Below are 27980 nucleotides of genomic sequence, written 5' to 3' on the forward strand. Positions count from 1 at the left end.
CCGAATCCTGCGTGGCTTCCCTCACATTGCTCGCTGCCGCGACGAGGGGAAACGTGGATGCGCTTGTGAGGTATACGTCCAGTCGGGAGTGATTACGGGTCAGTGCGATTCTATTAGCTGTCCAAAGCCTGCATGACTAATGACCGGAAGCTTCACGGTGACTCCGCCGCGTTTCGGTGCGGTCTGTTCTTCCGCAATCGTCGGGTCACCTCACATCGTTAACCGACTCTTCCTTGTTGTCAGCTTCGGCGAACATGACCGGGATAACGGCAGGCTTTTTTTTGTTTTTGTATTTTTTTGGCGTTCAGTTCGTGGAAGATCGGCGGCGCCACCTGGGAACGCAGCCATCCCGCCACGACGCTTACAGTCACAGCCACAATGCGGACCGCACCGTATTTAGTGTGCAGTCAATATAACCGCATACGTCAGTATTCAATAACTGTAAGCAATGTGCTCATGATTTGAGGGCTGTCTGGCTTGGTGCGCCTGAATCACCCACAAATGGACACAGGCTGAATGCGATCGAGAGGAATACTATTTGTTTTATTTTGATCTTTTTCTGTTTTTTCTTGCCCTTCGAAGGCGTGCATACGCAGCCAGAAATGAATTCCATTGGTGGACCTTATATGTCTCTCGGTGCTCTATAGGCCGCTTTCAGCGTCACGTGCTTGTGCCTGCACCACCTGATTGGTCAGCCCGAGCTGAATGAGATTTTGCTCGAACCCGAACAGGGCAGGGTGAATGAGTATTTATGCAATAAGCGCCGGTGTGGTGTACTGGCGAAGAGTTGTACCTGGATTGCAGCGAAGTTCGGAAGGTCTCGCAAACCACATCCGACATTCGTAACTTTCAACTTCCTTTAGAAAGCTGTGTTAGTTTCAACTTCTCGACGGACCCAGCTGGTTTATTCAATTCCGCCGACGCAAAGCACGTCAGTATGTACCCGAAAATGCTTAGAGTCTCAATAATACCGGTGAGTTTTAATTGATTCTTGACGGAAACAAACTTTGAGAGGGCATAACAACTTTGGAGAACTTTCACTGTTTCTCAATGTCGACAGTGTAATCAGTAGTAGTGTTTAAGTTCATTATAGGGTGTTTGCTACACATATAGTATACTTTGTTTGCAAAAGGGCGCAGTTTTCATTTGAGATCAGCATTTTCTCGTGTGTGGAAATTTGCATAAAACTGTTTTAGTTAGCAGTGTTTTAAAAAGAGCAATGTTCAGTGACACGAAGTTGTACGTCTAAATGACCTAAAACAGAGTAATTCGCACTGGCAACGGAGCACAATTGTTTCATCTTTTTTTGTGCATGTGGTATGCTTCGAAATTTTGAGAGATATGTAGTAAGCTATTTTCCTTGTCTAATGAGGCGACGCAGAATTTTCTTTCTTTTTTCTATCTATTAGTCAAGAATGGCCGTTCTGAACTATTACGATATCTTTAGGGTAAAGCTTTCGCGGATAGTACGTGAGTTACTCCAAGAAATTTATTTACCAATACTTAAGAGTTACTTGGGGTTATATATACAGCACATCTATAAAACGTAACAGCCGCCGCGGTGGCACAGCGGCTATGGTACTGGGCTGCTGACCCGAAAGACCCGGGTTCGATCCCGGCCGTGGCGGTCGCATTTCGGCGGAGGCGAAATTCTATAGGGGCCCGTGTGCTGTGAGGTGTCAGTGCTTGTTAAAGAACCGCAGAGGATCGAAATTTCTGGAGCCCTCCACTACGGCATCCCTCATAACACGAGTTGCTTTGGGATTTTAAACCGCATAAAACAGATAACGCAACAGTGCTTCCATTTTCTATACCCGCTTTAAGTGCACCGCTGTGATTGCGACCGTCATGATCATACACAGAAGCTAAAACACCGAGTGTTTTGTGTCTGTCTGCTGAATGTATAACTATGACAGATCCCGTCTAATTAAAGGAACGAGTTCCCTGAAACTTACTCAAAAATGTTATTGTGCTATTGTCTCAAGACCTGCCGACTCTGTTCTATTGTCAAAGGTCTTCAACGGTCCATCTCATCGTGTTAATTGCTTTTAAAGTGATCCTGCGGACAAACTGAAATTGGCCTAGATCGATGTATTGCCTCTTTATAAAGACAATAGCTACTTTTATTCGACTCAGAGTTCTCAATAAAAAAAAAAACGCGATAAGTCGGACAGGTATCGCCCCCATAGGCTGTTTCTACAACTGCACTGCGATTACGCTCAGGGGGATCGTTTTTCGCAGAGAAGAGAAAACAGTATACGCCGCCTTAATATTAACACAACACAAGAAGCTACCAGTCTACCAGCTTACACAAGGAGGACAGAAAAAAAAATAACTGTTTGAAATAAAGCACCAAACTAATGTTCTTAACGCCATTAACAACGTCATGAGAGTAAGTCAGAGTGGCGCGATACAAGATTAAATTTGTCACTAATGAAACGCCTTTTGCTTTTCGAAAAAATTGCCAACAAGGTCACGAAAGGCACAGCTCATCGGCTTTTACTGAAAACAAAAGTTCGATTAAGCTGTCTTTAGTGCCTTTTCCAGCAGTTCGAACGGTCATGCTGCTTCATTTCAAACGTCCTCCTTTGGTATGTGCGCCTAACGTTGTTCGCATGCGCAGTACAAGCCGCACACGACGATGTTTCTTGGCCCGGACGGCGAGTACATCCTCTCCGGACCCCTGGGAAACATCTTCAACTCTCTGGTGCAGGTCTTGCGTTTCAAGTGAGCCACACTCTTCAGTTTGCATTCGGCCCTGGTCACCCTTGGCTTGAAACTGCTACTGCATACTCGATTACGCCGAGGGCGGTTTCCGACGCTCTACCATACCTTAACCGGCTAATAAAACTCTCCAAAGACTCGTATACCATCCCCGCACTTGACGCGTTGCAACACTAGATATCGTTACTACATATGTATCGCTATAACGAAGTTGAACGGGCCCGGTGATTACTTCGTTATAGCCGCAGTTTTTTTATAGGCCGTGTTGACCGAGCTTCTAAGGGGAATCATCATTCCTTCGTTATATTCATTATTTCGTTATAAGCCGCTTCGTTATAACGAGGTTAGACTGTACACGCAGAACACCGATCATCCCAATCTTGAAAAGCGGTCCCGCTGTTTGGAACCCACATGCGCTTGTAGGTATAAACAAATTAAACAGGAAATGAAAAGCCTATCCGTAATCATTTGTCTGATATGGGGCTCATTGCACTTTCTTCACATTGTAGTATTGAATGTTCAATGTTCAAGAATTCAAAAATTTTGTAAGTTATTATCGAGACGAAAACGCGGAACAACGCAGCAGATTTCATCGACTAACCAGAAGAAACAGAGCCCCAAGAATATAACTATAGGCATAATCCTCATTCTCGTCAGATTTCTGCACGCTGGACGGAAAAGGCGTCTTTCTTGGCGATGTGCACTCTCGCTGTCCAACTCTAGCAGCCTCCACCATATCTATCCGCATTCCAAAACTCCATAGCTACCACCATACATGCTCACCCTTCACTTTATTTATTTATTTAGAAATACTGTCAACCCTCAGTTGAGGGTCATAACAGGGAGGGATGTTACATATACGTTCATACAAGATACAGCCAGATACAGAAAGAAATATGCACATGCACTACAGTGTCCTACGGATACAACACAAGGTACGATATACAGACTGTAAGACATGTATTCAAATGTTCAACCAGCTGCCGCACGCACACAAACAGAAAAAAAGGAAAAGGAGAAAAAAAGAGAAAAGAAAAACACTTTACAATATCCACATGGCACAGTTTTAGTAAAGAACCTTGATTGCATTTGTAAATAATGCAGTATCAGAACTGCGAACAATTTCTGCAGGCAGCTTATTCCACAGCTCTATTGACTCTGGGAAGAACGAACAACGAAAGGCATTGGTTCGGGAAAAGTACGGTTGAATAGCTTCACTATGATTTAAGCGGGAGCTCAGTCTGCCTGGAGGTTTTAAATACAAATCTTTATTAATTTTTAGTTCGCCGTGAATTATTTGAAATAACGTTTTTACCCTCTGCTTCTTGCACCGATCTTCCAATAATTCAAGACCGTAAGACTTTAACATCGCCGAAACTGAGTGTGTCCTTCTATATTTCGAACAGTAATCACAACGCACCACAACGCACCACGCGCAACGCAATTACCACAACGCACCAATGCCACCCCCAACTTCCCCTATTGCCTGTTGGTATCCAAGCTGCCATTTTGATAGAGGTTCACTCTGCAAATTGCATGTCTTGCCCGGGTCCACGTCTCGTTCTTGACGTTTTCCAGCTGCAATGTCAGTCGGGATTTAAAGCCGAACATGTGACCGGCAATTTTTCAGTTACACTATCGGGGTGCCTCGGGAAGTGACGACAGGAAGCCCGCAGGCTAACGGCTCCTGGACGGGGTCCATGGGTATGCTGCACCGCAACGTGAGTCCCACTTCTTGCATTCAAATGCAGCTCCCCAGCGCTCTTCTTCGATCATGGCACATTTACGTTTTTCTAATGAAAAAGTAATGCAAAGTAATACAAATGCAAGTAATACAAAGTAATACAAAGCAATGCAAGTAATACAAAGTAATGCACGTAACAAATAAAGCGCAGCTCTCCTTGGCCCACTTTATGAGCGTGGCTAAGAGGAATTAAGCCCCCTCCCCATATAGTGAGGCTTAGCTACACTGCAAATAAAAAAAAAAGAAATGAAAACCACGGAGTAAAAGAGTTAGCAGGACATCCCTGATTCAACGTAAGCAAGCTTTTCAGAACCAAGTGTAGGTGCCGGCTGAAAACGGCACCGGCAAAGATTGCCCAGATGGAGAGCAAAGCCATCGGATGGATTTACTTTAACAGAGGCTAGTATCAGACCACACGTGCCAACTCCGTTGGGTTTCATAACTTCGCACGGACGAAGGTTGAGGACGAGTATGAAACCCGAGTATACGACTGAGCTTGAGTGGGAACATCGCAGGCCGCGCAACTCTGTTCGTACAATCTTCGATTCAGCAGAGTGCTTGTACCGTTACACTACAGCTCCCCAGACAACCGCCTAATTTACATAACTATTGTCACATAGTGGTGACAGAAGTCCGGTTGGCAGGTAGACAGCGGAAAGGCTTCAAAAAGGAACTCTTCATGGGGCTGACTAGCGCCCACAAACAACTGAATAACTCGGCGGCGATAGCAACAAACGTGTTCGGCAGTCATAGAAGAACTGAATCCCCGACGCTCCCGACCACTCTCAATATAAATCTTGCTAAGAAGCTTCGAGATAAGGCTCTAAAAGCAGATACAGCAATCTCGAGCAATGCGAAAGTAGTTTCGTGTGGCTACGGTCATTCGAGATAAGCCTCTGGTTGCATCTCGCGCCGCAAACGAAGTGACAAAGAAACGAAGCGCAAAGCTTCGCGGCACTGCAGTCAGATGCAAGTCGAGAACGAATCGGCGTACGTCACTCAACGGAGGTGCTCCAGCCAGTGGCCTCGACCGATTTTAACGAGGACGCGGTTAATTAGTGGTTGATCCCCTGTTGCATGTGATGTTCAGAAATTACCCCATCAAGCAACTGGACGGCACTGGATGCGATAGTATTCGAGTGCCCTCCATGCCTCTCACCCGCTTTAGAACTAGCTTCGCTTTTTCTATGTATAGTGCGCTTCGTGTGCACGTTTCGCACACTCGTCTTGCAAACAAGAGCATCTACAAAACACTTTGGTGCAGACCGTTCAACGCTGAATTATTATCGTGACAACATATAGTCTTGCCGGATCCTCCCAAAAGTGTTTGGACATCTGACAGTCGTGGTTTGTACTTTAGCAGCTACAGCCCGTATTTGACCTCCGCTATTAGGTTCATCTAGATAACCTTATTCAACTGAAGCTCTCGTTTCATAAGGTTCATCTTAAGGTTCAAAAGTGAACCTTAAAGGGAAGCTGAAAAGCTTCTAAAAAGTTAAGTCCAAATTGCCTCCTGAGAGAGTTATTTTCCTCCTGAACACGCACACAATATACAAACTATTGGAGAAGTACGCGTAAAACGATATGTTTACCGGAAAATTTGTGACCTCAGCCACGCCCAATCTGTCTGCTCTGATTGCCGTTCGTGATTGGCAACGAATACCATGACGTCAAAATTGGTGCCTGCGCCAGCGCTCTAGGCAGTAGCACACCACACGCTCTATTCCGCGCTGCATTTGTGGTCGTCCTGGTAACAAAATCCGTTATTGTGGTCTGTTTTTGATGTCCGGAGGCATGTAAACGTTTTCGGTACCCGCGCACCAAATCATCGCATGTGGCGCAGGAGAGCGACTTGGCCATGGGCCCGTTCTTCCCTGCCACCGAGCGGCTGGAAATCGCCCAGCCTTCGGCCGTCTTCTACCTGGAAGAGCTACGCATCCTGGCGGGCCGCACAACGGCGCAGGAGAGCAGTGTGTTTGGATACGTTCTGGCCTTCGACTGGATGGTGAGCGGGTGCAGGCAACCGTCCTTGCTACTTCTGTGAAACTGGCTTCTGTTGCCAGGAGCTTCGTGCATTGCACCCCCCCCCCCCCCTCCCGATAGGCATTGAACGTTTCTTGGACGTCTTGTAGACGTTTAGGACATCTATGGGACGTCGAAGGGAGTTCCAATGCCCATTGGGACTCTTCCTTTGCAGGCTTCACGGATCGCGCTTCAGCTACCGCCGCGTGCTTAGGGCTTGTAAGGCTGACGTAATGCTGCGTCGTTTGTGATGTTTCGGCTGCGTTCTGTTAGCCGAGATGACCCCAAGCGAATGCCGGCGTTGGGTTCTTTGTTCTCACGTGAGTGCTGAGCTGTATTTTAGTTCCCTACTTTAACTCTTTACCGCATATCGTATCATATAAGATACGCTTCATATTTCTTATCTTCAGAAGCTGTGACAGGTTAGAAAGTAGGTCTTTCATATTTAACATCCCACTGGGCACTGTCTAGCAGCCAAGCATATGCCGTAACTTAAACTTCTTTTTAAACGTGCGTTGAGGTAGAGTCGTGTCTACCTACAGAAATTCGACGGGTACAGATATTTCGTCTCAAAATAGCTTGATGCGGCATATATATATATATATATATATATATATATATATATATATATATATATGAAAGAAGCCAACAGCCACAGAAACAAAGGGGCACAGGGGATTTTTTTAATTGATTTATTTATTTTGTGGTGTTGATCAATTTAGAACATTACTGAATATGTTATCGCTTAAAGCTAATTGATTAGAAAAGCAGAAGAAAAAACAACCACATGCCGCCGGTGGGATCCGAACCCACGACCTCCGTATTACGCATCCGGTGCTCTTGGTGGGTTCGGAAGTCGTGGGTTCGGATCCCACCGGCGGCATGTGGTTGTTTTTTCTTCTGCTTTTCTAATCAATTAGCTTTAAGCGATAACATATTCAGTAATGTTCTAAATTGATCAACACCACAAAATAAATAAATAAAAAAAAATCCCCTGTGCCCCTTTGTTTCTGTGGCTGTTGGCTTCTTTCATATTTATAACGAGCCCCTCATTCCCCTTCCCTTTAGAAGAACTGCAGATTGGGCTAGTTGGTGTCGATTCATAGTGATGGTTCAACAGCGCAAACACACACAGACCAAGAAGGAGACAAGACACACACAGCGCTGAACGGCGCAGTGTGTGTCTTGTCTCCTTCTTGGTCTGTGTGTGTTTGCGCTGTTGAACCAACCCCTTCCCCTATTTGCTTAATATATATATATATATATATATATATATATATATATATATATATATATATATATATATATATATATATATATATATAACATATGAGGTAACAAAATAGGCGTTTGTCATTCTGTGTGACGACCTCTGCGACCCGAAAAGCCTGCGTTTTGAGAGAGGCATTAACTTGCGTATCACTTTATCCAGATCGTACAGTTATGGCTAATATTGCCACACTTTGGGGTTCTGTAAATTCAGCGGCAAAAAGTGTATTCCGCGCAGTTGATTGGTATGACACAATTTTATGTCTTTATAATATTACGTGCCCTTATTAACTAAGCACTCCTCTTAATTAAAGTGGGGATAAAAGAAAAGTCCTGCACACTTTACGGCAGTACCTAAGTGCGGTATTATACCAGTTCCGCACGTGGTGATAAGAACAGCACTAGTATAATGGCTGGGGACGAGGAAGACGATTATCTGCTGTGTAGGAGGAACAAAAAAAAAAGCAAAGAAGAGAACAAAGACGAAAACAGAGATTACGTGTGAAAGGAGGAAGAAAGATAATTAAGCTGTTCCTTAAGTAGCAAGTACTAAAGGCTAGATAAGTTGCCAAAAGTGGAAAAAAAGCCTTTGAAGGAATTAGAAAAAAAATTAGATGCGGCTAACTTACAGCTGGACGATGCATTGTAGTTGCACGGCCAAGACAAAGACGATTGAAGACAAAGACAAATTCACACGGGAAAGGCATGGGGCGGCAAGGCATCAAATCATTTCTGTCAGCATATGCCGAGATCTTGCTGAACAGTGGTATGAGTGAAAACTAGCTGCTCAAATTAGCTCTGAAATAACCAAGAGCCATGACACCGCTTCTTCCGGCTTATGATGACCCCTTAGACAAATGAGAAATTTACCCTTTTGCCTGATGAAACGAATGCGCTGTATGCCGCCCGTCTGTAATCTGGCAATTAGCGTTTCGACTTAGCGGAGCAATTCAATCCTATCTCAAGTCTCCGCACCAGATCCAAGGGGGAGTACTGAGAGCGTTTTGCAACGATTGCCAGGTATGCAGAGGTATGGGATTTTTTTTCACGAGAAGGCCATTCTCTGAGCAAAAGGATGAGAATTCGTGCTTGAAAAAGTGATAAGGCCGCGAGCGGCGAACAACTAAGAGCATAACCAAAGAACAAATAAAACAATGCTTCGCAGTAATGTATTAGTCAGTTCATATCAGTCCCACCACACCTTTGCCGTACGGGAAAGGTCTACATTAGGCATGTGACCAAACAACGCGCAGCACAGACTCAAAAAATAAGCACTGGAGCATAAGCAGTAAGAGAGCCAGTATTGTTCTTGCTTGCGATGTTGCCACAGGTGTGGATGTTCCTCGGCGTGGCCCTGGTGATCGTATCACTGATCACCGCCCTGTTTAATTCGATGCACGCTGCGAGAATGGGGCGAAGGTACTCCTTCCTGGGCTTCGTCAGCGACGCCATCTGGCAGTACCTGGAGAACCTCTTCTTCGAAGGTGACTCAGCCTCCGAGACGATTCCGGAGGGGGCTAGCGCGAGAAAACACCGACGTGGGATGAACACACGACGAGCGCTAACTTGGAACTGAAAGAATTGGAAGCGAAATTACGTGCTCGTGGAATCAAACGCGCATGCCCAGTTATTCACTGATTTGAGGAGGTGGCTAGATAACAAGGTACACTGAACTAAGATAACACGAGGCCAAAAATAAAAAAACAACTAAACTATGAAAGGTACATGAGAAAACAGAAGCACCCCCCCCCCCCCCCCCCCCCTTTTTTTTCAAACAGCAACACCGTAGAGATTAGTCAGCATTCAGTAACACTGATTCTTTTTGTGGAAAAACAACCGAGCTGTTACTGACGCCCTTATCAGTGTGTCAGTTATCTATCCCAACTTATCAGTGAACGACGCCTCAAGTAGCTCCCTTGCAAGCTTCCCTTTACAGCGGCCAAGAACTTTAGTTTTCCCTAAAAGTGGATGGCAATGGCAAATTGAACAGTGCTTAGGCAGGTTGTTTGTTGTGGCTGATTTGAAAGAGGCAGCATGTTGCCTCAATGAATCGATGTTACTAAATGCTGTCTAATCTCCTCGCTGTTGCTGTTTGAAAAAAAAAAGGAGGGGGTGGGGGTGGCAGGAGCTTCCAGTCATTCTCTGCCCCTTTGCTTTCTTTTTGCCCTCAAGTTATCTTAGTTCAGTTTAACTTCTTATCTAGCCGCCTCCTCAGATCAGTGAATAGCTAAATTTGCGCGTTTGATTCCTCGAGCACGTAATTTCACTTCCAATTCTTTCAGTCGCAAGTTAGTGCTCGTCCTGCGTTCCTTCCACTTGCGTATTTTCTTGCGCTAGCCCCCTCCAAAATCATGACTTACCAACTGGCCCAAACTTCCACTTTGCTATAATACTCACTTTTCTGTTATTTTTGACTGGGCTATAGGATAGAGCTGGCGGCAGCTGTCATTTTTTTTGCTGAACTGTCTTGATCACAAGTTGTAAGCACCAAAGGGAAAAGGTCAGAAAAGAAAATTGGCTGTCGTTTAGCTCTGGTTAACCCAAGTTGAATTGCGAAAGCAATTGAGCGCGTTGTCTCTTCCTCGCTTTGTTCTTTCGTTATTGCCTCTCTTTCACTCTCTCCATAGCGACTAGAATCCACTGAGGTGAAGCGCATATATGTATACCCCCCGCGAGGCGACACCTCCTCTCCCTCTACCCCAGCGGAGCACTTATGGTTTAGCGAGCGTGTAGCGAGCGGCGACGATGGCGCCATCTCTTGGAGCGCGGCTGCGGCGTTGCTAGGCAACGGCGGCTCAAGGTCGTTCGTGGGCCACGGCATACGGCTGAAGTTCGACCACGCGACGAGCCGAGCTGGCTGGCGTAGTGTTGCCTTCGCAACAAAAGAATAGGAAAATAATCGTTACGAAATGTGACCTCGTGCATTAAGAAGTTTGCGGGGATACGGTGACCGTAGGTGGCGAAGGACAGGGTTTTTTAGAGAGCCATGGGAGAGGCCTTTGCCCTGCTATAGTGCCTAGAATAGCCCTGTTAATTGGTTGAGCTCATGTTCTGCCAATACTTAAATCTGGTGATAACACTGTCTTCAGTAACTACCGACCTATCTCGCTAACATCTGTTAGTTGCAAACTTCTCGAACATATTTTATACACTTACATTATGGCCCATCTTAATCGAAATAATTTGCTTGCAAACAACCAGCATGGTTTTCGCCCAAAGCTTTCATGCCAAACACAGCTTTTCGAGTTGGTAACGGACCTTCATAATTTATTGCACCTTTCTCATTATGTAGATGGTATTTTTATTGATTTTTCAAAAGCCTTTGACCGTGTACCTCATAAACGACTAACACTGAAAATACGCAGCATCGAACTCGACGGCAATACAACTCGATGGCTTGAACAATTTCTAACAAATCGTTCTCAAGCGGTTAAATTAAATGATAATATTTACAGCCTAGCCCTTGTCAAGTCTGGCGTCCCTCAAGGCTCAGTAATAGGACCGCTTTTATTTTTAATATATTGCCACGCGCCTAACGCGCCGTGTGGCCTCCGCGCTTAGTCGAAGACGACGACGAAGCGGCAGTGGGCTCTCGTGGCGCGCTGTTCTGTTCTGTGTCGTGGAAGCTGGCTCCATAATTAAAAAAAGGGCTCCCAGTCTTGGGTTCTTCTCGACGTCTACCTTCACGGCTCCTCTGGTCGTGACACTGGTGGAGGTGCGGCCGATGCTCCCTACTCCTGAGGACGACTCGACACGCCCGCCTCTTGTGACCACCCCTGTCCATCGTGCCAGCCGGAGGATCCGAGGCTTGTCCCCCGAGGCCCTCCCTTTTGTCGGTGAGCCCTCGACTACCCCTACGCTCATGGCGACGCCAATACCCGCCCTGCCTCCGACTGTTCCTGCAGCCAGCCCTACCTATCTCACTCTTCAGACCCCACGAACGCCTAAGCCCTTTCACGGTGACCTGTTTAAAGATGCAGAAGATTGGTTGGCGCACTACGAACGGGTTGCGACCTTCAACTGCTGGGACGCCGCTACAAAGCTGCGTAACGTGTACTTTAGCCTTGAGGACTCTGCACGTACCTGGTTCGAAAACCGTGAGGCTACTTTCTCGACGTGGCAGGACTTTCGACGTCAGCTCCTGAGTACGTACGCCAACAGCGACCGCCGGGAGAGCGCGGAGCGTACCCTGTCCTCTAGAATTCAGCTTCCCAATGAGGGTGTTGCCATGTACGTCGAGGATGTGACGCGTCTTTGCCATCGCGCCGATCCGGCCATGCCTGAAGAAAAAAAGCTGCGGCACCTCATGCGCGGCGTGAAAGACCAGCTCTTTTCCGGCCTCGTGCGGAACCCGCCCAACACCGTCGCGGAGTTTCTGGCCGAGGCCGTCCACATGGAGAAATTGCTGCAGCAGAGATCGCAACAGTACGCCCGGCAACTGCGTCCGTCGTCGACACTGTCAACGTTGGACCGATTCGACCATGATCCCAGGACGAATCCGGACTCCCTTCGCGAACTCATCCGTTCAGTGGTCCGCGAGGAGCTGCAGCACCTTCAAGGAACCTTTGCCCCTCGCGTCGATTCCGTCACCAGCGTCATCCGCGAGGAAGTCCGGCAGGCCCTCAGAGCACCAGACGCTGCAGTTGTGCCGGCGCCGCAACCGACTCCATACGATCCCGCGCCGTACCCGACTCCGGTCCAGCCAGTCACGTACGCGGACGTCGTGCGCCGCGCGGCCCCATCTCCTGGGCCTTTGCCATACACCGCACCATTGGTCGCGGTGCACTCTGCTCAGCCTACTCCTTACTGGGCGGATCGGCGCCAGGCACCGCGGAAGACTGACCTCTGGCGCACTCGGGATCAACGCCCGCTCTGCTACCACTGTGGTGAGGCCGGCCATCTCTACCGGCGGTGCCCCTATCGCGCAATGGGACTACGCGGTTTTTCTGTCGACAGCCCCCGTCCACGCCCTGGAGAGCGCCCTCAAGACATCGCCGAGTATGTCACCCGCCAGCGTAGTTCACCATCTCCTCCGCGCCGCGAGTCGCGATCGCCCTCTCCACGCCGGTCTTCGCCCTCTGGGTCCCGTTTCGCCTCAGGACAACGTGGTTCCTCGAGCCCTCGTCGGGAAAACTAGCTCCGGCGGCCTTTGGAGGCGAGGCCACCGAACGCCGTTCCGACGCAAAGCTTCCACCGCCGCAGCAACTTAATCGCCCCGACGTCGGATGCCGCAACGCTGCGCAGTTTTCCCCGACGCGCCTTTCGACTCGCCGCGATGCCCTAACCCCAATCGCCGACCCGCTTCCGCCGCCGCACGTACCCAATCGCCCCGACGCCGAACGCCGCATCGCCGAAGAGTTTCCCTCAACCCGCCGCTTGAATCGACCCGACGACGCAACCCCAGTCGCCGACCAGTTTCCGCCGCCGCACCGACTGAGTCATCCACAACAGCCATCGACGGGCCGCGCTGAAGGAAGGGTCTCTTTGGATATCCCTGTTCTCGTCGACACAAAGGAGGTTAGCGCGTTGGTCGATACGGGCGCAGATTACTCTATCCTTAGCGGACGGCTTGCGACGGCCCTGAAAAAAGTGAAGACACCCTGGGACGGTCCCGACATACGCACGGCAGGCGGACATCTTGTCGCACCACTCGGCATGTGTGCGGCCCGGGTTACGGTTCGAGGCTGCACATTCGTTGCCACGTTTCTCGTTCTCCGCGAATGTTCTCGCGATGTCATCCTTGGCATCGACTTTCTTCGCGAGCACGGTGCGATCATAGACCTCCCGAACCGCTTGGTGACGTTTTCTACCGCAATGGCCACAGAAGAACCAGCGCGCCAGGGTTCTCGGTCCGCCCTGCGAGTCGCCGACGATAACGTTACGGTGCCACCACGTGCCAGCATTCTCACGAGATGATGATGATGATGATGAAAACTTTATTTATAACAAGGGAGTTTTGGACACGTCGGTCCTTGGGCCCCCGCACGGCCCCACTGCACTCAAACGTTCATGTCCCGGAGGCTCATGACGCTGGCAGCCCGGCCGGTGGCGATGGCTTGCTTGGCCGGGTCCTCGGAGCGCAGTAGGAGTTACCTGCGACGAGCCACATAGGGGACTCCGGGTTGTCGAGCCTAATGTCTCCCTCGTACTCACTAAGGGGGTTGCGGTGGCACGGGGCCTTGGATCCTTTCATGAAGGTTGTACAGAGGTCCTTGTCACCAACTTCTGCAATGAACATCGACATCTGTTCCGTGGCACAGCCATCGCTTACGTCGACCATGTTCAGGAAGTGGCCGAATGCTTTGCTTGTGCGGAGGACACACCTGAAGCTGACGCCGAAGCGGTCACCAGCGTAGACATAAATCCTGGCCTTCCACCCACTGAAAAGAGGCAACTCCAGGACCTCTTGCGGGAGTTTGGTGCCTGTTTCACGTCGTCGTCCAAAGTGCGCCAAACGTCGATCGTTAAACACCGCATTATCACGCATGAAGGAGCCCGACCCATCCATCAGCAGCCCTATCGTGTGTCCCCTCGTGAGCGAGATGCTATTCAAACACAGGTCGAAGAGATGCTCACAGACGGCGTCATCCAACCGTCAAGCAGTCCGTGGTCGTCTCCTGTCGTCCTCGTGAAAAAGAAAGACGGGACACTACGGTTCTGCGTCGACTACAGGAAGCTGAACAGTGTGACCAAGAAAGACGTGTACCCGCTACCGCGTATCGACGACTCCCTCGACCGACTTCGTCAAGCCAAGTACTTCTCTTCGGTCGACCTCAGAAGTGGTTATTGGCAGATAGAAGTTGATGAGAGGGACCGTGAGAAAACCGCATTCATTACACCGGACGGGCTGTATGAATTTCGCGTCCTCCCATTCGGGCTCTGCTGTGCTCCTGCCACGTTCCAAAGAATGATGGACACCGTTCTCACCGGTTTGAAGTGGCAGACCTGTCTTGTTTATCTTGACGATGTCATCATTTTTTCCGCAACGTTCACGGAACATCTGCACCGCCTCAGGACTGTCCTCAAAGCCGTTCGATCCGCCAACCTCTCCCTCAAACCAGAAAAATGCCACTTTGGGTTCACCGAACTGAAGTTCCTCGGGTACGTCATTAGTGCTGACGGAATCCGCGCTGACCCAGAGAAGCTTGCTGCCGTTGCTGCCTTTCCGGTCCCCTCCCACAAAAAAGCAGTCCGACATTTTCTGGGCCTGTGCTCCTATTATCGCCGCTTCATTAGAAACTTCGCCCAGCTCGCCAGCCCTCTGACTCTCCTAACCCGTGATGACACGTCATTTTCTTGGGGCAACGAACAACAGACTGCCTTCGACGAGTTACGACGCCTACTCCAATCACCGCCCATCCTGGCACATTTCGACGAAGATGCCGATACGGAGGTGCACACGGATGCGAGCAACGTCGGTCTTGGCGCCGTTCTAGTTCAGCGGCAAAACGGTGTCGACAAAGTAATTGCCTACGCCAGCCGCGCGCTGTCGCGTGCTGAGTTGAACTACTCTACCACGGAAAAAGAATGTTTAGCGGTAGTCTGGGCCGCCGCCAAGTTCCGCCCATACCTCTATGGCAGACCGTTTCGTATCGTCACCGACCACCACTCGCTGTGCTGGCTGAAAAATTTAAAGGACCCTTGCGGCCGCCTAGCACGTTGGGCATTACGCCTGCAGGAATTCGATTTCACCGTCACCTACAAGTCAGGCCGGAAACACACCGACGCTGATACCTTGTCACGCGCTCCCGTCGAACCTCCTCCGCAAGACACCACCGACGATGATAGCTTCCTTGGAGCGGTCAGCACATCTGAGCTCGTTTCCAGACAGCGTGCCGACGCCGAGCTCCGTCTGCTCATCGAACATCTCGAAGGTGGGTGCCCTGAGATACCACGAAACCTAGCTCGTGGACTATCGTCGTTCTGCCTGCGGAGAGGGGTGCTTTATAAAAAGAACTCTACTTCAAGTCCGACAACTTACCTGCTCGTCATACCGTCTGATCTGCGGGATGAAGTCCTCCTTGCCTGCCATGATGAACCGACTTCCGGCCACCTTGGAGTTACCCGCACCTTATCCCGAATCCGGCAGAACTATTACTGGCCCAACCTAACTTCAAGTGTCAAGCATTATGTCCGGACATGCCGGCAATGCCAGCGGCGAAAAAAACCCGCGCTCAAGCCTCCTGGACTGCTTCAGTGCATCGAGCCGCCACAAATACCATTCGACAGAGTCGGCATGGACCTTCTGGGGCCATTTCCTCTCTCGTATTCCGGCCACAAGTGGATCGTAGTCGCCACAGACTACTTGACCCGCTACGCTGAAACGAAGGCCCTGGCGCGAGGTACTGCCGCCGAAGTTGCCCACTTCTTTATGCACGACATCGTGCTTAGACACGGCGCCCCATCGGCCGTCATTACTGACCGAGGCAAGGCGTTTACAGCCCGACTCCTACGTGACATCTTAGCGCTTAGCCATACTGCTCATCGACCGACAACAGCGTATCATCCCCAAACCAATGGTCTAACGGAACGGCTCAACAAAACATTGGCGGACATGATCTCGATGTACGTCGACGTTGAACACAAAGCCTGGGATGAGGTCTTGCCGTACGTCACCTTCGCATATAATACCGCGACGCAGGAAACCACCCAGTTCACCCCGTTCCGTCTCGTGTATGGCAGGGAGGTCCGCAAGATGCTAGACGCCATGCTTCCGTACGGCGACGCAGAGCTTCCCCCTGAAGCTGGCCACTTCGTGGAGCGAGCAGAGCAGGCCCGTCAGCTGGCCCGCTTGCACATCAAGGACCAGCAATCCGCCGATGCCCGACACTATAACCTTCGGCACAGGGACGTGCACTACGAGCCGGGCGACCACGTGTGGGTGTGGACACCATGCAGTGCGCCGCAAGGGATTGTGCGAAAAGCTTTTAAATAGGTATTTTGGCCCGTACAGAGTCCTGCGCCGCCTGAACAGCGTCAACTACGAAGTTGTCCCCCATGGAACTGTGGTCGCCGGCCCTCAGCGTCAACGGCCTGAAATCGTGCATGTAGTGCGCTTAAAGCCGTACTTTTCGCGTGACTGAGCGCTGTGTTCACGCTGTTTCGTACCTTTTCCCCTTACCCCACGTGTGAACTTGACTCTCCCTGCATGTCATCTAGAGCGCACTGTATAATTCACCTCACCCCCAGTCTTTTTTTTTTTTGTTCCTCCTCCCCTCACTGTACATACCCCATTCCACATCGAGACGATGTTTGCTTTCGCGGGGGGGAATAATGCCACGCGCCTAACGCGCCGCGTGGCCTCCGCGCTTAGTCGAAGACGACGACGAAGCGGCAGTGGGCTCTCGTGGCGCGCTGTTCTGTTCTGTGTCGTGGAAGCTGGCTCCATAATTAAAAAAAGGGCTCCCAGTCTTGGGTTCTTCTCGACGTCTACCTTCACGGCTCCTCTGGTCGTGACAATATATTAATGATATAGCACTAAATATTAATTCGACAGTTCGCCTTTTTGCCGACGACTGTGTAATTTACAGAGATATATCTAGTCCTAACGACGTCATAGCTTTACAATCTGACCTTAACAAACTAACAGAGTGGTGCGGCAAAGGGCAGATGCAAATAAATAGAGAAAAGACTAAACATTTGAAATTCACTTCTGTTTCAAAATCGCAACCAAACACTTACCTAATAAATGACAGCATAGTAGACTCGGTTTCATCGGTTAAATATCTCGGCATTCTGCTAAATTCTAGCTTAACATGGACAGACCACATCGAAAATATTACATCTAAAGCACAAAGAAAACTTGGCTTTCTAAAGCGGCGCTTATATCTAGCCGACAGGGACACCAGGCTTCAAGCATTCAATTCTCTTGTTCGCCCTTCACTGGAATATGCGTCAATCATTTGGCATCCCTACCAAACCACCCTCTCCAATATACTTGAAGCCGTTCAGAATAAAGCCGCGCGATTCATCTTATCGTCGTACTGGAGATTTCAAAGCGTTTCATCTTTGAAGCAAGAGCTCAAAATGCCGCCCCTCGCAATGCGCAGAAAATTTGCCAGATTATCTTTTTTTCACACTCTCTTTCACAGCAGTACATCATTTGCTCGGTCGCACATCTTACCGCCACCTCATACTTCACGTCGCACCGATCATATCTACAAAGTTAACCCCATCTTCGCTCGTACGGAAAAGTACAAGAATTCGCCTTTAACCTTGTCAATAAAAGAATGGAATGAGTTGCCCTCCAGTATCGCTACCATAACCCAGTTTTCTTTATTTCGGTCGGAATTGCTAACATATCTGGAATCCCAGCGCGTTCAGTAACCAGATTTGCTTTTATATCACTTACTAGCAAACCAGTATGTTCTCTTTCTTTGTTATTTGTGCATTTTTTCTAACAGTTTTTACGTTGTTATGTTCTTTCTCAGCATGATGTATTAACCACCTAAAGTGCTTTTTTGCCTTGGAAAATTGTGCTCTGATTTGTCCCCCCCTATGTAATGCCCCCAGTGGGCCCTTAGGGTATTTGAATAAATAAAGAAAAATAAATAAATAAAATGATGGTGACCTTGTGCACCCACCAGCGTCGGCGCAGGCTCCCAAGTTGGGCGGCGAGCGGCTACTGAGCGCCGCCTGGTGGCTGGCGGCGCTGGTGCTAATGAACGCCTTCTGCGGCCACATGCGTGCCTGCCTGATGATCAAGTCCGAGGTGGAGAAGATCGAGAGCGCCCGCCAGCTGGTGCGCAAGCCGCAAACGGTGCCCCACATGTGGCTCGGCACCTCTTACGTCGCCATGGTTGCCGTAAGTGATGTGTCGACGGTTTATACCCCTCCGTATGACTATCAGCCGGGACTCTCGAAGCCCCTGTGGAGACGAAACGGCCTCAAATGGGGAATCTAGATTGAGCTGAAATGCATAAAAATTGGCAGTGGTTTAGCTCAGCTATGCCAGGGTATACTTAGCGAGAGGTACGGTATATCCCTGGTTACGTCTAGTTGTTTTGCTTATCGTCATGGCTACGACGACTCGAGTTTCTCTCGTCTCCTACGCCGCACGGCGTCGGACTCGCTCTCCTTGGCCGCCATGACAGCGTGTTTTTTCCACCGCCGTATCACCGTCATATCTGGGTCGGAGGCGAGCGGCGTCGGCGTACCGCGTCGGCAGCTGTGACGTCACTCGGCTGCTCCTCTTGGTCGGAGGCATCATCATCATCAAAACGTTTATTTCCACCGAAATGAGACTCCTTTTTGGACCCCCCGGCACGCAGGCCTAAGGGAGCCCTACTTAGGAGCCTCGCAAACTAAGGTCTGGTGAAGACACATTGTCTTTCACGGCCTCAGCCGCCAGGCGGATGGCTTGTTGCTGCTTAGCGGGGTCCTCGCTCCGCAGCAAGGTCTCCCAGGCTTCTCTCTCTCCTATATTTTGCTCGGCGCCCGGGCTTCCAGCACATTCCCATATGACATGGTCGAGAGTGCCCCTCTCCCCGCACGTTATGCAATATTGGTCTTTCTCCTCTTTGGAGATTGTTATGTATACCCAGAAGGGGCTTATATGATTCCCCCTTGCAATCTTCTCCACGCAATTGCCTCCTCTTTTGCGAGGGAACGGTCGGGCGGCGGATAGACCCTCCTGCTCAGCTTATAATGTTCCGTGATCTCGTGGTATGAAATTAGGCTATCTTTCATGTCTATGCAGGAGGGCTGCTCTGCGGCCGCCCGGTGATAGAGAGCTCGGGCAAGCTCGTGTGCAGCCTCATTTCCTGCAATAGACTCATGCGCTGGGATCCATATTATCTCTATGTTACGTTCTATCGGCCTCGCCTCGAGGACGTGTTTGGCCTCTTCCGAGATTCTTCCTTTCGCGAAGTTTCTTACTGCAGTTTTGCTGTCACTTAAAATCGTCGTGGCCTTGGTACCGACGCAAGCGAGCGCTATCGCCAACTCTTCCGCCGCATTGGCATCTCTCGTGCGGCTCGAAGCCGCTACCGTTGGTACTCCTGCCCCGTCGACCACAGCGGATACAGCCGCCCCGTGCTGTCCGCACGCCGCGTCTACGTACGCCACCTGGTCTGCCGGTCGCTCCTTCATCTTCCTCTCGTAGGCCTTAGCCCTATGTTCTCGCCTTTCCTTGTTATACACGGGGTGCATGTTCCGCGGCATAGGTGGGACGCATATCTTGGCCCTGATTCCTGCCGGGATGTTTACCATCTTGTGCGTGCTACTTTCTGGCCGGATTCCTACCCATTCGAGTATTGTCCTGCCCGTTTCAGACTGGCCGAGCCGTTCTAATTGGGATATCCTCACCCCCTCTGCCAGCTCAACCCATCTGTTGTGTACCCCCATTTTTTCAAGCCGCTCCGTCGACGTAGATATCGGAAGTCCCAGAGCTCGCTTGGCGCATTTCCTCAATATTCTATCTACCTTCTCTATTTCTGCCTTGTTCATGTTTAGGTACGGCGTCGCGTAGCAGATTCGACTTATTACGTACGCCTGCGACATTCTCAGGAGATTCCTTTCTTTTAGTCCTCGCCCTTTTACCGCTACCCTCCTGAATATGCCTACCACTTGGTCTGCATATGTGGCTAATTTCTTTATGGTATTGGTGTTGTTGCCTTTCTTGTTGATAAACATGCCTAGGATCCTCATTTCCTCGACCCTGGGCACCTCCAGGCCTCCCACCACCACTTTAATTTCTACGTCTCTCTTGTTCCTGCTGTTGCTATTGTACACGAAGAGCTCCGACTTCTGCGGTGAGCACGCCAGGCCTCTTTCGGCCGCGTACTTCACCACTACGTCTGCTGCCCTTTGAAGACTCCACTCAATTTCCGCGTCGCTTCCGTTATTCATCCACATGTTTATGTCGTCCGCGTACATGCTGAATTTTAGATCAGGGATCTTGTTCAGCATGGCCGGGAGACCTCTCATCGCTATGTTGAATAAGAACGGGGACAGTACGGCGCCTTGCGGGGTACCTTTGCTGCCCAGCCTTATGCCGGGGGATTCTGCGTCGTGGAATTTAATCACCGCCTTCCTCCCTTGGAGAAAGTCCTTGATGTAGTCGTATGTTCTCTTGCCCACGTTTACCTCCTCCAGACCTCTGAGCACCGCCTCGTGTCGGACGTTGTCGAAGGCCTTCGTGAGGTCAAGACCTAGGATCACCTTGGCATCTAATCCTTTCTTGTCTACAATGTCATGTTTGAGTCTGAGCATTACATCCTGCGTGCTGAGCTTAGGTCTAAAGCCCACCATCTCGTGCGGCCATAGGTTTCCATCTTCCATGTATCTCGTTAACCTCGTTTGCACTACGTGCTCCATGAGTTTCCCCACGCAAGACGTTAGCGAGATCGGTCTTAGGTTTTCCAATTTTGGTTCTTTTCCCGGCTTGGGGATGAGAACAACCTCTGCCTGCTTCCATTCCTCTGGCAATTTACCTTCCGTCCATACTTTGTTCATGTACCGCGCAATTGCATCTATCGAGTCGTTGTCTAGATTCCTGAGCATGACATTGGATATTTTATCCGGGCCAGGGGCCGAGCGATTTTTTAGCTCAGCGATAGCTGCTCTGATCTCCGCTACCGTAATGTCCGCGTCTAGATCTTCATTTTACGCTCCTCTATATTCTGCCTGTCGTACTTCTGCCTGTCGTACTTCTGTCGCGTCCCCTATGTAAATGTCCCTGAGCCTGTCCATCAGCTGTTTGTCCGTCCCCTGGAAAGCGTGTCTCGCTTTCACTTGGTTAGCGCTCGCTGCCTGTTTAGATTTTCCCGGGTCGAGGAGATGCCGCAATATATTCCACGTCTTTGCTAGGCTCATGCCCCTTTCCATTTCGTCGCACCTGGCGTACCAATTTTGCTCGTTTAGTTTAATAGCATACGCTTCCATTTCCTTGGTGTGTCTGGCTAACGAACGCCTTAAATTTCGGTTCCATTTTTGAGACTTGAGTCTCTTCTCGAGCCTTTCCTTCTCCTTCCACATGCTCATTAGCTTGCTATCCATTATCTCCGGTGCATCTTCCCCTTCAGCTACTGCTTCCGCGTGCCTGGCATCTTCCCTCAGCTGTTTTGTCCAGTCTCCTATGTCTCCAATTTCCTTAGCTTTGTGGCTTCTGCGAATCTCCCGGAATTTGTCCCATTCTACTATTCTCGCCTGTTTGAGTTTCCGTAGCTTGATTCCTTCTCCCAGCTTCGTAGCTACGATGAAGTGGTCACTACCCAGATTTTCTCTGGTGTTTGCCCATTCTACCCTGCCTGCATTTTTACTGAAGGTGAGGTCCGGCGCGGTGTCTCTACTTACACTGCTACCTACTCTAGTGGGCGCACATGGGTCGGTATGCAAGGTAAGTCCGAGATTTTGGGACTCCTCAAGGAGATGTCTGCCCTTCGGATCTTGCCTCGCGTACCCCCATTCCTGGTGTGCCGCGTTAAAGTCCCCCACGATCACCAACGGGCTCTGGCCGGCCAGTTTGATGGCTTTTCTAAATATCGTTCCGAATTTCATTTTCTTCTGCTTCGGGTTGCTGTAGATGTTAAGCAGAAATATGCTTTTTGCTCTCTTGCGTCCCGTAATCATTTCTAGCATTACCGCTTCTATGTCCCCCGTACTCACTTCGTGCTCTAGGGTTGCTATATTCCTTTTCACCAGCGTGGCCACCCTGCATTTTTCACCCCTATCGCTATAGAAACTTTGGTATCCGGCCAGTTTTACCTGATTTCCCCCAGTTTCCTGCAGCGCTATAGCAATTGGTTTGTCTTCTACATGTTGCACGTGGTGCTGTAATAGCGCTCGCTTCCGTCGGTGCCCTCGGCAATTCCATTGCCAAATGGTGGCGTTCTCTTTCTTACTTTGATTCCTGTACATTGTTGGAAAAAACTACACTCTCCGTATTCGCCATCCTCTCAGTGAGGCCGTTTAATGCCGCTAGGATCTTGTCCATTGAACCCTTAATGTCCCCTAGAGCGTTTAACCTTACATTCACTTCCTGCATCTGCGTTTCCAGCCTATCAATGTTGCTTCCAAATTTACTCGTTAGCTTCCTCTCCAGCGTCACAAGGGGGTCGGTCTCGGGCGCCTTTCGCTTTATCGAAGAGGGTCTAACCACCTCCGTATCCATTTTCTCGTCTGCTTCTTCTATCTCCGGTTTCGCCTCCGGCAATTTTCGCGCTGCCGCTTGCGTGGGAGGCGCCACCGACCTCGGCTTATTGTTTACTAATTCTGCTATCATTTTCCTCAGCTCCGCAATTTCCGTTCCTTGCCTCTTCAATTCTGCCTCTTTTTTCCCTATCTTCGCCTTCAACTCTGCATTTTCCTTCCTCAGCGCTTCCTCAGTCTAGTTGTTTTGCTTATCGTCATGGCTACGACGACTCGAGTTTCTCTCGTCTCCTACGCCGCACGGCGTCGGACTCGCTCTCCTTGGCCGCCATGACAGCGTGTTTTTTCCACCGCCGTATCACCGTCATATCTGGGTCGGAGGCGAGCGGCGTCGGCGTACCGCGTCGGCAGCTGTGACGTCACTCGGCTGCTCCTCTTGGTCGGAGGCGAGCGGCGCGGCCGTGACGTCACTCGGCTCCTCGCGCATGCGCACAAGTGGCGCAGAAGGCCCACGAAACAGCGAGACTGCGGGTAGGGTAACCCTCGCTACCAAACGCCTTTGTGCTGTGCGATGTCGGTACATGTTAAAGAATCTCAGGTGGTCGAAATCCATCCGGAGTCCTCCACTACGGCGTCCCTCATAGACTATGGGCAGCACTGGAACCTAAACCCGATATACCACATAACAAAGTGCTAGACTTTTGATGTTTCGACGGCTAATATTCTCGTTAACTGTCGCTACCTGACTCCCAAGCTCAAATGTTTCACAGTTCGATTGTAATCCTGCTTTCTCCTGGAGTGCTTGGCTTCACTCGGACTCAGCCCACGACCAAGAGGATAAGCGGAGCAAGCAGTTTTTTTCACTATAAGTTTCAATACGGGCCTCGAATAAATTATTTTCCTGCTCCTCTTTACATTGTCGTGTCTACAGTGATCATCCGAATTTGTGCCCGTCAGTTACCTGTAAGCCACGACAGATCAACCTGATGTGCAGCTATTGTCTGTATGAGGGATACAAATCTTAAAATTCCAAATATGTGACATCCGGAAGCTTACAGGAATGACTTGAATTTTGCTTGTCTTAATTTTATGCTAATATTCTGAGTCAAAATTACGTCAGTAAGATGTGTCCATGAAACAATGCGCTACTCCCGGAATTCGCGCTCGATGGTAAGCCACTTATCGCACATGAACAAACATGTTTTTTTTTCTTTCGTGCCGCTGGCAATTTCGAATAGTTTTTGTTACGTTTTAAACTTTAGGTTGGTGCTTCCCCTCAAATTATCGAGACCTCGGGATTTAAACCTTAACATTTATCATCTGAAACTAACTCACAACGAAAGTTTGGTATGGGCTAGTTGGTACGACCAGTATTGAAAAGGATACGTTGAAAAATTTCTTACAGTACAAATAATTTAGTTCAGGGTTCGACGGATACCCGTCTGGCGAGAAAAATTCTGCATGCCAAGAAACAAACACTAGCTCTACAATGTGAAATGAAGAGAAACGTAAAACGCTGACGTTTCGACACCGCTTCGTAAGCAAAGGCCCATCCGTTCCTCTCTCATTGTGAACAAGGCATCCGTAGCGATGCCGAAACGTCAATGTTTTACGTTTTTCCTCATTTCACATGGACGAGTGTGTTTCTTGACATGCAGTACAAAGAACTACAAAAAGATGGCTGTGGTTTAGCTCTGGTTAAACCTGCTTGTGCTGTGAAAGCAATGGCTGCCTAGCTACGCTTAGGATTCGCTTGTGGTTAGGCGTGGATAGGCTGGCGAAGCGAGCGCCGGCGACGGCGGCGCCATCCGGCGAAGCGAGCGCCGGCGGCGCCATCTGGCGAAGCGTGGCGGCGGCAGCTGCTGCGGTTGCTAGGCGACGGCTCAAGGTCATTCGTGGAGTCGCCGCCACGGCGAAAGTGCGGCCACGCTGAAGAGACGAAACGGTGGGCGCAGTGTTGCTTTCGCAACAAAACGCGGGAGAAGCTTAACATGGGAGAAGTGTCTCATTTTATGCGAAGCATATTACTAGAGCTACACTACAGCCCGTCGAGCGCGGCGGTGGAGCTACCATTGACCTTTAGCGTGACCACGTGACACCACGTGACAACATGACGTCACAGCAGAGGAGAGATGGGCTGCCGGCTCGCGCGGTCGGCCGCGGCGGTGGAGGCTCCACATCAGAGGCGCTGCAGCTGACCACGTGACGCTACAGCAGCGGTATAAAGCTGAGCTTGCCTCGCTCTCCGGGCACTTACGAGGCGGCCAGGTGTTGGGATGCCGCCTAGAAGCAGGGCTGATTTGAACGAGAAGCGAAAGCTTCAGCGTGCCACAGAGACCGGTGAAGAGCGGGATGAACGTCTGGCTAAGCGGCGTGCTCAATATGCGGCTCGGCGACAACGTTCTACAACAACTGAAGAACAAAGCGAGGAACTTTACCAAGCCTAGCCATCAATATGCTTCGCATCTGACTAGGCTTAACCTTAGCTAAGCCTCAGCCATTTTTTTTTCGTCCGTGTTCCCTGTAGTCCTCGTCTAGTAAGCGGTTTTGCAGTGCGTCCTAAACTACAACTATGGTTCCCCACTGTGTTTGGCACATTATGACCGGTGGCCTCAGCGGCTTATTCCCCAGCTGCTGTTCCAACTATAGCGGCCGCTCTTGTACCGCAGCACTCGACGAATCCCGAGCTCCGCCACATCGGCCGTGTGGTGCGCGACCGGAGCACGGCAGTGCCTGCGTCCGTGCTCTACGGGCAGCCCCTCCTTCAGCGAGTGGTGCAGGGTCGCGCAGCAGTGATCAGCGACGGCACCTCCCTCGTCTTCCGCGTGTCGTCCGTGTGCCAGTCGTTCAAGGGGGCCGAGTTCTACCTGGCCCGCGAGGGTCTGGTCTCCCACCCGCTCAACAGCTTCGCCCGCAAGGACATCGACCCGATGCTCTTCAGGGACATCAATAAGGTGTACGTCCTCCACGCGGGGGAGCGTAGTTCCTAGAGGTCACCTTCAGCTTAATTAGCAAGACTCCTTGAGCTGTTGGCTCTTTGCATCTTTCTAGGCCAAATGCGTCTCGCTATAATAACTGTAACTACAAAAGGTAACTACAAAAGGTATGGACAAAAGTATGCAGCAGCTGTTTCTTGCTGGTACTCACCTATGGGGCAGAAACCTGGAGGCTAACAAAAAGGGTTCAGCTCAAGTTAAGGACAACGCAGCGAGCTATGAAATGAAAAATTATAGGTGTAACGTTAAGAGACCGGAAGCGCAGGGTGGGTGAGGGAACAAACGCAGGTTAATGACATCCTGGTAGAAATCAAAAGGAAGAAATGGGCTTGGGCAGGGCATATGCAATGAGAAGGCAAGATAACCGCTGGTCCTTAAGGGTAACGGAGTGGGTTCCAAGAGATGGCAAGCGTAGCAGGGGGCGCCAGAAAGTTAAGTGGGCGCATGAGATTAAGACGTTTGCGGGGGTACGGTGGCCGCAGCTGGCAAAGGAGGCGGTTAATTGGAGAGACATGGAAGAGGCCTTTGTCCTGCAGTGGGCGTAGCTGGGGTGATGATGATGAACTAAAAAAAAAGTTTTTATTCCTTAGTTTGGTGCATAAAGAACTCAGTAAGTGATGCGCCGTAAAACATAACACAACCCTTCAGCCCGCGGCAACACCTGCTCGCAGCATCCGGCGACTGGTGGAGGCCGGCCTGGTCAACTACTGGTGGACCCGCGCCACGGGTGACGTGAGCCGCTGCGGCGGCTCGTCCTCTTCCTCGGGCCCCGAGCAGGCCTCCACGCTTGGCTTCGCCGACGTCTTCGGCGTCTTCGTGCTGTGGCTCGCCTGTGCTGGCATTTCGGCTCTCGTCTTCTTCGCCGAGCTATGCACTCCCCGCACGGACGAGATGTCCAAGAAACTGGCCGCCGCCGCCGCCTCCAGATGTCGCTACAGGTGGCGTGCCGGCAAGCTTTCCCGGTTGCGCAGCGGAATGTGAATTGCCGGTGTTTTTTGGTTGACGAAGACCACACATTAGTAGTAATGGGGATAGCGGTAGCCCTTAGGGTAACTTAGGATAGGGATGTTTAATGCTTCTTTGGCGCACAAAATACGTTTTCTATCGTAGTGACGTGCGATTATTACTACTACTATGGTACATAGGGAGAAGTGGACTACTTCACAGCACAAAATGAACCAAAGGGTAAAACTATGCCTTAGACCAATACGCTAGTGTTTCGGAAAGAGGGCCTGTCTTCGTCCGGGCAAAGGGAAGTACTGCCGCTGAAACGTCGGCTAACGGTTCAGGCTTCGTTCTAACCCCTGCTGCATTTTGCACTACTACTACTAAATGTTATTCTGAGAGGTGGTTGTGGAGCCCGAAGAAATCCCATCTGACACTGTGAGCCATGCTCACATGATGCCCTTAGCCTGGCGCCCCTCTCAGTCGCACTAAGTAAAATTTTGTTTAAGCAAGCTCTGCTGTTACGAGGTGCAAAATGTTAACATAGACTTACAGAGATGTGTTTATTTAGAAAGCGACGCCGTTAGCAAATCATTGCAATGTCCGACACAATGACGTCATCTGACGTTTACGAAACATGACGCGATATTGCACTGCACAGCTAGGAAATGAGCGCGTGTATCTATGCAGACATTGAGCTAGGCTGTCATATATCCTTCTCCATTTTTTTCTAAAATTGGTATTCATCGGCGATGCACACCCTTGTCTTTTTATCATGAAAAGGTGAGTACTTCAGCTGTCCAAAATTGTGTAGGAGTTCTTGCAGGAACCGTACATAGCTGTACCGGTCAATATTGAAGCAAAACTCAGCCTTGAAGGACAGCGACACAATATTTTATTCAAGCCACATTTTTAGCGTTGAGTGGGAGGATGGAGATACCTGGCGAATTATGTTTTAGCAAACCTCTACTGTGCAGTAGTTTGGGATGCTAATTAAGGTTGAAAAATGGGCAAGTTGGTACTCACTGGGCAAGTTGGTGCATATACGCAGGACAAATGACAAGACAATAAAAATTGGAGGAGCCACTTAAGCTCTCCCTAAAGGGTACGGCGCGATAGCGCAATCAGTTATTTCCCATATATACAAAAGGTTATCGTCTACTTTACATTCGTAGATCTCTGGGAGTCCT

The 27980-nt window shown here is 50.0% G+C and overlaps 1 protein-coding gene across 1 annotated transcript; it reads left to right on the forward strand.

Annotated features, from left to right (window-relative positions):
- The first annotated feature begins 2641 nt into the window (after positions 1-2641).
- LOC149335321 (putative glutamate receptor) lies at positions 2642-27915 on the forward strand. Its single transcript, XM_089552006.1, has 7 exons — positions 2642-2727; positions 4355-4445; positions 6312-6473; positions 9090-9243; positions 18346-18563; positions 25519-25805; positions 26517-27915. Exons 1-7 carry the CDS (start codon positions 2642-2644, stop codon positions 26824-26826), a joined length of 1308 nt encoding a protein of 435 aa, XP_089408132.1. The 3' UTR covers positions 26827-27915.
- The last annotated feature ends 65 nt before the right edge of the window (positions 27916-27980 follow it).

The sequence above is a fragment of the Amblyomma mixtum genome, chromosome 7 (assembly GCF_055824585.1).
Source record: "Amblyomma mixtum isolate Tamu chromosome 7, ASM5582458v1, whole genome shotgun sequence".
Taxonomy (NCBI): Eukaryota; Metazoa; Arthropoda; class Arachnida; order Ixodida; family Ixodidae; genus Amblyomma; species Amblyomma mixtum.